The sequence below is a fragment of the Mesitornis unicolor genome, unplaced genomic scaffold (assembly GCF_000695765.1).
Source record: "Mesitornis unicolor isolate BGI_N332 unplaced genomic scaffold, ASM69576v1 scaffold19956, whole genome shotgun sequence".
Taxonomy (NCBI): Eukaryota; Metazoa; Chordata; class Aves; order Mesitornithiformes; family Mesitornithidae; genus Mesitornis; species Mesitornis unicolor.
In genome coordinates this window covers 20079-28893 of record NW_010189122.1, presented here as the reverse complement: position 1 = coordinate 28893, position 8815 = coordinate 20079, and the positions used below count along the sequence as shown (strand labels likewise).

General features: G+C 43.1%; 1 protein-coding gene across 1 annotated transcript in view; it reads left to right on the top strand.

Moving 5' to 3' along the window:
* Positions 1-43: 43 nt before the first annotated feature.
* AP3D1 (adaptor-related protein complex 3, delta 1 subunit) overlaps positions 44-8815 on the top strand; it is a gene marked incomplete at its 3' end in the record, with an annotated part of 28068 nt that continues 19296 nt past the window's right edge. Inside the window, exon 1 of the mRNA XM_010185975.1 lies at positions 44-142. Coding sequence (XP_010184277.1) covers positions 47-142 — 96 coding nt within the window. The remainder of the gene's footprint in view (positions 143-8815) is intronic.

The following is an 8815-nucleotide window of genomic DNA, read 5'->3' as shown; positions in this document are numbered from 1 at the left end:
TCAGCCCCGAGCGCAGGCCCCGCGGCCCGGCCCCGCTGCCGCCGCCATGGCGTTGAAGATGGTGAAGGGCAGCATCGACCGCATGTTTGACAAGAACCTACAGGACCTGGTGCGCGGAATCCGCAACCACAAGGAGGATGAGGTGAGCGGACCCAGCCCCCGCCGTGGAGGGGCTGCCGGCTTCCCCGTGTGGCCGGCTCCCCTTCGCTCCGGCCTGGGCCTCCCATCCGCGGCTGGCTCGCCCCCACCCCCCCTGCCGGCTGTTTTTCAGGTCCTGCCCCTCCGGGGGGGTCAGGGAGGGTGGGATCCCCCTTGCTCCCCGCAGGGGAGGCTGCGCCAGGCCCAGTAGCAGCCGGGTGTCTTGGCCGCCCTGGAAAAAGGATGTGGTTTTGGGGAAGGTGGAAGCAGGAATCAAAACGAGGAAGATGACGCTGGGGTGTAGGCCGAAAGGGAAAGACTCGGGGAGAACAAGCGTGAGGCGTGCTTCCCTTCAACTCCTTGCTAGGAGTTGAAAAGAGGGATAAGAGAGGGTCACACTTGGTACTCACTTTCCCATTTAACTGTGGTGCTGAGATCCCTGATACATACAGCAGAGGAAATACCACTTATTGCACTGCAGTCAGCTAATGTAGTCATCTATATATTCTTCATCATGCAGTTGATACGTGGGAAAGCTGAGTTCGGTCATCATTCAGGTTTTGGATTATCCGTGTTGTATACCCTCTGACTGAAATGTACTTTCCTTGTTTCAGAGCTTTGGTAGGCAGAAAACAGTTGGATGTGTTGGGCTGTTACTCTCTCTCTTGTATTAGAGGCACGTGGTCAGGAAATTAGTATAGGTGAAATAATTAGTCATCAAGAACATGTTATGTGAGACTTTCCACACTGAAGTGTCACATGTTAATTGGGAAGTAACGGACACTAAGGGTATCATTTATGTTCATCTTCAAGTAATGATGGCCTTAGAAGCCTTCTTCTGAATGGTTTAACAGTTTCGCTTTGCTGGAATATCAGAGAGTTGCTGTGGAGTTAGTGACAGGCTAAAAATCTTTGCAGGCTACAGTGTCTTTCATAAGAGTACAATATTCAAATAGTATCAGCTATGAACAGCATCTGGAAAGTTTATAGTCTTGTAACTAAATCAAATATTGAAGTTGGAAAACTAATTTAATTGGAACTCTTGTTATAATCTTCATTCCTGGCACTGGTGGACTGAAACACAAAATCTAACTTCCAAAACCGCTTGATTTTTCAAATGGCTTTTAAGCCTGTTGCACACAGAACAAGGTGATGATACCTGGGAAACTTCCGTTTTTATTTTGGTTTGGTGACAGAGGAAGTTAGTGCTACTGTGAAGTGTGCATCGCACTGCAAAACGTGGGAAACCATATAGTGGAGATAGCATGTTTATATGGACACTCAATGTGTTATGCTCAGAGCTGGAGCAGGTGAACAGGAATTCTATGGAGCACTTCCCCATAGCGTGCCTAGGCCTCATTTGTAAGTTATGCTGCTTTTAGTAAATGTGCTTTATTCTTTTCTGCATAGGACAGAAAATGTTTCTTCAGCTGTTGAACCTGTGAGGATCCCCCTGACGAAGGTCCAGGCTGGTCCAGGCCCTTGTGGCACCAGTCCTTTTTGAGGAGGATTGAACTTACTGTTCTCATTTTAAAAATAATTTTGTGACAAATAGCTCCTTTTCCAGGACTTCATAAAGAGTACAAGTGCTGTTACAGAGTCAGGATGAACAAGTTCCTGTGCATCATAAAGCATATCGAATTTGTTTGTAGTCTGGTGACAAGAAATTGTTGAAATGCATTGACTTTGATCTCCTGTGAACTGAGGGAAAAGTACTCCTCTGACAACTTCTGTAGGGCTCTGTGTGTTTGAAGGAAGTTATTATACAGGGGTACACGTGCCCTAGGATTCAGTGAGGTCAAAGCCAACGTCTTACCTCTCACTGTAAGAAAGAGGCTGATGTCAGTTACCAGAGTTGGACCGTAGCGTGATTGTATTTTAAACGATGGTAGCTCTTTAGTTTGAAATACAAGTTGTGAGATTTTAAATTAGATAACTGCAGGGATAGTTCCCTTTTATATCCTCGTATGCACAGCAAAATTTAAAACCTGAACTTCAGGATGTGTTCAGCTGATCAGCAGACATTGCACTGATGGAGTCTGTCTCTTCTGCAGCATCGACTGTTTCAGAACCCTTCAAAGGTTTTGCTTAATTACGTAGAGTGGCTGCAAACAGTACCGGACTGTTCTTTTTTTGAGCTCAGCTAGGTGAGGAGGGCTGTAAACTCTCTGCTGTTGAGGTGCTGGGTCTTGATTCAGTGCTTCCCACGCAGTGGTCACGGACGTTTGCTAATTTTCAGGTGATGTTACAAAATCAGAATATTTTAGAGGAAGTAGCTGCAAAAATTCTTCCTCCTCTCCCTGCAGTGCTTCCATGGTTCATTGTATCTGTTAAATGTTGCTCCAGTACTGAATGTGGTTGTTCAGCATTTGTGTGTCTCAAGATAAGTGTCTAAGCTTACGAGACACACTCTGCCCTATTCAGAAGAGTGAATTTGTTTTAAACAACCAGCTGCATGCTTTGGTGGCAAGAATATGAGCTGTTGATCTCGACTCAACAAGAATTACTCGGTGGAAGTGTTATCTCTGGAAAAGAGGTACTGTGGTTGTTGAATAAAAATTAGATGGAAAGAAATGAAAGCAAACCATGCTTTGATTTCTGATTTAGTTACACTTTTTGCAAAAGGTTAATTTTTGTTGCATGTGTTGGTTCCTGTCTGTTGGAATTTAATAATATGGAAATTCTGCCATCACTTTTTTTTCTTCATCTTTTTGGATAGCCTCTCCTGGTAGACAAGATACAGTGAGGTTTATTCCTTTCCAATTCCTCTGCAGGTGCCATCGCAAGCGAGCGTATCTGGTCTTTCACTGACGCACGGAGGATGGGTTTGTTGTGCAGGGTGCTCCAGATGGTGTCACCTCAGTTCAGACGTGGGTTTCTCAATACAGCTTTTCAACAGTATTTTTCAACTTTTTTACTGCGTTCTTGCTGGTTGTACGTTCCTGCTGTGTTGCTGGGACTCTTAAGCAGATACTTCAGCGCTTCTTGTGAAGTAAATGGAGCACCACAAGCTCTTTACCAATAAATTTTAAGTGTCATCCTCAGCTCATTAGAGGAACTGAGAGGGTACTGGAGGCTGCCTGGTACTTTAGCTCACATCCTTGCTGCAGAGTGCTTAATTACCTGTCAGGCCATTTTCATTTCAATTTCTGGTCTGTATCCTAAGCTGACCCATTTATTTGGAGTTTAAAACACTGAAAGTGAAGTAGTGGCCTTCTGTAAGGATGCGAGGTAAGGGATAGGGGTTGGTTAACGCAGGCACTTTCCTGTGCAGACACATTCTGTCTATGTTCCAGTCTTCCAGGGAAAATTGGAGCTGCATCGTCCTTCTGCGAAGCGCACGCTAGCATGGAAGGAATGAGGTAGCATAACAGCGTTGGATATTTACTAGTTTGACGTGTTGTGTTTACTTTTCAACACTCTGTACAGATGCCTTAATCCCTGTGGTGTTTCCCAGCGCTAGTTCATATTTTGAGGGAAAGCCAAACCTGCAAGAACAACTTGATCCTATTGCATTCTCCCTGACCTTCACTTCTGATACCTCATCCTCTTTTTCATTTGGAAAATGAATTCTCTGGAGAGTGAAAGCAGTGAGCATTTTGTCTGCTGTTAAGTGGCTGTGTAGCCCATGGAATAACTTCTTTCACTTTGTGCCTACTTTTCATGGATGTGCTACATGGCAGGCTCAAAGAGGGAGTGGCTGTTAAAAGTAGAAGGAATTTTTTCCTAAATATTACAAACTGAAGATACTTCTGTTTAGGGAATGTGAAGTAAAGGAAGGGGTAATCCTCTGATGCTGTTTCGCTCTCGCACAGTGTTTTGCATTTGCAGTTAAGAAGCTTGTTGCTCCCAACAAGGATGCTACTGTCAGATACTACAGTGAGAGGTTCCTTTATGAAACTGAAATGATAAAATGACAGAAAAAGAGGTGTTAAATGAGTGGTGCTTCGTCCTGTTCAGACCACAGTCCTCTGCATTTCAAGTGCCATTGATTTACTGGAGGACACTTAAGGAGGGACAGGGGGTTAAAAAAAGTCCTGCAGGAAATGTCTGCACACTTCTCTCATAACTTGAGAAAATTGGCACCCCCTTCTTTCAGATAATTTGCTGCTTGTGTACCAGGATTAGCATTTCACGGTTTTATTAATCAATACTTTCACAAAAAAGCATACTAAAAAAAGTCACATTTTCTCGTGTGTAGTGTTTGGTGGTAGGTGTCTCGTTGCTGGTTTACGTTGATGAAGTTGGTTTGTACAGAAGCAAGTTGGCGGAGCAAGAGGAGCAATCAGTGTTTCTGGTTGGAAAAAATGAAAATTAATTTCTGTTGACAATATAATGCTAAATGAGAGGCGTGTTGAGTGTTTGTGCTGTGAAATATGTATTGCACTGCACAGAAAGACCAGGCTTGCCAAACTGATGGCGTGTCCTCACTTAGTGACTGTTACTGAAGGACAGTGGACTTGTATCATTAAGAAAACCTTTTCCCCTAAATACAGGGCTGCTGCACTCGACTGCACACTTCCAGCTACTTCTCTGACACTTTTTTTTGAAGGAATGATGGCCTGAGGAGTTTTGAGGGATCTTTTAACATTGCAAAGGTCTTTTGGATGCAGGCTGTCATCAACGAGGCTGAAGACCATCTGATGCTGTGGTCTACTGATGGCCTGACCTTCAGCCGCTACTGCAGTGTTGGTACCTACTGGTAAAGGATATGGGGTGGAACATAATAGGGAAATTTTGAGGAATGCTAAAAATCTTGTTGGTGCCCAAGGCTGAAAAACCAGCCCAACTGATAGGCAGTGTGCAGTTCATTGATGACAGCCAGCTCTTTCAGCCACTGCTGCTCCATCGGTTACTGCTTGTCATATGTGTGTTAGTATCTTTGAAGGGAGCTCATTATTCCACCCACTTTCAAGTGGATCTCAAGTTGCTATTGTTAATTATTTGTGCGTGTGAATCACTGGAAAAGACAAAGTCGGAAATAGAAACAATACACAAAAGAAGGTTGGGTAAGGACCTCACACCAATGGGTACAAAAGCAGTGACCTCCAAGGTAGCAAGGCCCTGGATAAGTGTCCCCTCCTTACCTGCTGTGTCACAGAAAATAGAGAGCCTGGAGCTGTGGAGACTGAGCCAAGATGTGGGTTTTTTTCTTGTGTGATTACAAGCAGGGAGCAGCTGAGGCTTTGCATTAGTGCTGCCTTTCATTAGCTTCTTGCTTTTTCCTGTGTTAAATATTACTTAATTGACTGTGGCATAAGTGGGGCTAATAGGTTTGTTCCCAGTCCAGATCCTTTTGTAGCCATCTCTGTGGAGGGTTTGAAATGCTCCAGGCAGATCGTTTTCTCACGTGTATAAGTAAAAATTCTGCCTAGGCAGGTTCAGGGCAGAGGGAGAGCTTTCTGGTACCTCATCCTAAGAAATGGAGTGGCCCATACACTGCAAGGCCAGCGGAAAAATGGCCAGAAAAATCAAAGTAGAATAAAGATACTAACTATGTTTCTGTACTGTGGTCATCTTCAGAGGGTTGTTTATTTGCTGCTTTTTGTCCCAGTGCTGAGTACAGAAAATGGGGCATTTTGTGATTTCCTCTAACGTCGTCAGTGTCTACAACAGTGACTGAAAAACCTCTTCCTCTACCATGTGGGTTAGTGGATATATTTGGTGTACAAAGAGTACCTTTAGGTTTTTCACTCGTAAGTGTTCTTTGGTAGCCTGTCCTGTTTCTGGTGTGATGTGAGGAGCACCAAGGGAAGCATTAAATGACACGCATCAGAAAGAACGAGTCATGGGAACAGTTACAAAGAAGCATTTGTGTTCTGTAGATTATTAAAATAACCTGATTATTCATGCTGAAAAATAGAAATGCCTCATAATCTAAAGGGGTGTCTGCTTAAATCTGGGTGGCAAGAACTGTAAAGATATTTGGGTAAGGTAAAAGATGCAGAAAATATAATGGTTAGTGGTAGCATTAATAGCTAGTAGTAGTAACGTTAATAGCGTTAAAGACAGTTGAGTGCTTTTTCAAATAAGCATACATTCATACATGCTTAGGAGTCCTGTTGAATGCTGAAACTTACCTAAGCATGAAAAAAATGTTTGGTTCATACCAGCCTACCTCCTCAGTCACTGCCCACTGGGCTGATCAAACGGAGTTTGTAGACCATGTAGTTGAATGCTGGCTTTTGTATTAGCTGTTTCCTTTTTATTGTTGTTTATGATCTAGATGTTCAAACCTGTTAGCTTTCGCTGAGAGATTAATGTGTTAAAAGGTGTATAAAGGGAAGTGGGCATCAATGTGGGTATGGTGAAACTTTCTTCTGGTGGGCTCAACCTTCACGGCAAACTCAGGCTGCAGTAAAACGTATCACTTGTAGTTATCGCGGTGTGACTAAGCTTCAACCTTGAGAAATGTTTGTTTAGAGCAAATTGTGTGATTGTACAGCAGGGAGCAGGTGAACAAATTAATGGCACAAATATTTGTACTGAATTTAAGAAGTTGACGATGGCAACAAACCGTCTTCATTGTCCTTCTTACCATTCCACAACTGAGAAGTACTCATAGCTTTGCATAAATCAGTGTGAGGTCCTTGTAGTATTTTCAGTGTTACATGTTTACATAGTATTAATACACCATTAAGCATCTTTTTTTTGGTGATGTTTCCCTCTGAACTAATTCCAGTGAGATGAGTCTCGGAAACAGTAGCTACTTTAGTTCTTTAGAAGGAAATGGCTGTTTCCTATGCGTACAACAAAACACGTGCTTGTAACAAAGCCTGAAATTATGCACAGAAATACGTTTGGAACTAGCAAATAGAAAAATGTATTGTAAGAGTACTTGATCAGCTTTTTGCATAGTAATGTAAAAATAAAAGTTTAAGAGCATCTTGTGTTTGCAGGGATAAGCACTTGCATCCAGTGCATCTCTTTGGTCTTAAAAGTTGTCTGCTCGGGTATGATTTAGACAGCACAAGCCCATGAGGATTGTTTAATTGCTGTGCAATTAAATTAACAAATGCTGTGATCAGACTGGAGACATATTTGTTTTAAGGTACTGATCAGACTGGAGATATATTAAGAGACATCTCTGGAGCATTGCTGGTCACACAGGCTCACTGGTTTGTCGGGCTGGTTTGGGTTTTGCTGACAGTACCCACTTCATTGCTGGCATCTCGGGCTGGCCTGGGGAGGAGGTCCAGGATGGCTTCTGTAGCTGTGCTCCAGCTTCCTGTGAAGGTGCTTTTTTGTGTGGAAGACTTCAATTAGGTAAACTGCCAAAAAGACGCTCTCCATGGGAGGCTGCCAGAGATGCTGCTGGCGCTGCAGTGTGTCGTGTCTCTGGGGACATGTGTGGGCCTGGGTCTCACTTGGAGTCACTTTGGCCAAGCAGCTGTTACTCTGCATCTACTTCTTTCCTGAAATCAAATCCTCCTGTGTTATGTACCTGTTGGGAAGATTGATTGTGTTTTTCTGCACTGCTTTATGGTGCTGTGGTGCTTTGTTCGGGGCTGTTTAGAATCTGCTCTGAAACTGATGGGTTTGCACCACTTGTATAGCATCTCTGAATTTTGAAAATAAGCTTCAAAGGATTTTATTGGTTTATGGATCAGTTTAGGATAGATGGATGCATCATGCCAAATTTCAGTTGATATGTATAATTTCACTAAATATTAAGAAAAGGAGAATGGAAATTGACTTTTCGCATTCCTCCAACAGTGCCGTTTGGCCAGGGAGCCTTGCTGTCTCACTTTGGTTGTAATGGACGAGAGGGTGGTGGATAATGCATCGTGTTTCTAATAAATAAAATAGAAGACTGCTGCAAATGAAATGGCAAAGGTTCACCTTCATCCCTCTGGTGTTCACCACTGATGAGAACAGCAGAGTCTAGGATGAACAGTCTAGGATGTTAAGGCTGCCTACAAGAGGAGTGAATAAATCCCTGGAGAGCTGGGTAGCAAAGGCAAACTAAGACATGTTAAAACACCTCTAGCAATCATGTTTGTCAACAGCTGAGTGTAAGATAAGCTCAGCTTTTTCAAAATGCTGTTCAAGTTGTAACATGTTTTCTGAGCTCTTTATTGCATCTGACTACCCGCTGCCCTTTTATTTTGGCTGCCGCAAACCCGCTTTAATGAAGGCTGTGCAATTTCTGAGTTACTGCTTCTGTTCTGTTACATGCTTATCTGTTTTGCTTGGTTTATGGTTTTAGTGAAGTTAGTTGTGAGATAGCGTGTGCGTTGGCATCTCTTCCTATCCAGCCACGGAGTAGTCTTAACAAAGGATCCCGTTACTTACCTCAAATAGCTTTTTCTACAGTATTTAAATAATATTTTTAGTTCTGTATGACAGAAGTTAACATCTAATACACTTACCTCTAGCGCTGTGTCCAAGTGTGTGGAAAGCAGCACGTTTTGCTTATTTTATGCTCTTGTCTGTTACTTCAGGTGATTTATTCTCTGCTGTCATGGTATGATGCTTGTGTTTCAGATACTGTAGTCAATTATAGGCATATAAATTCTGTTTGACTAGTTCAGTGGTGTTTGTTGATGTGAAGTACTGCTTTTGGGGGTTTTGCTAGCAGCGTGGCAAGTGATACTTTTTCCAGCCTCCTTCCTTAGTTAGGAGGTGGCAGCTGATCTGTGCTGTGCTTGTAACAGGATCTTCTGCTTGAAGCACA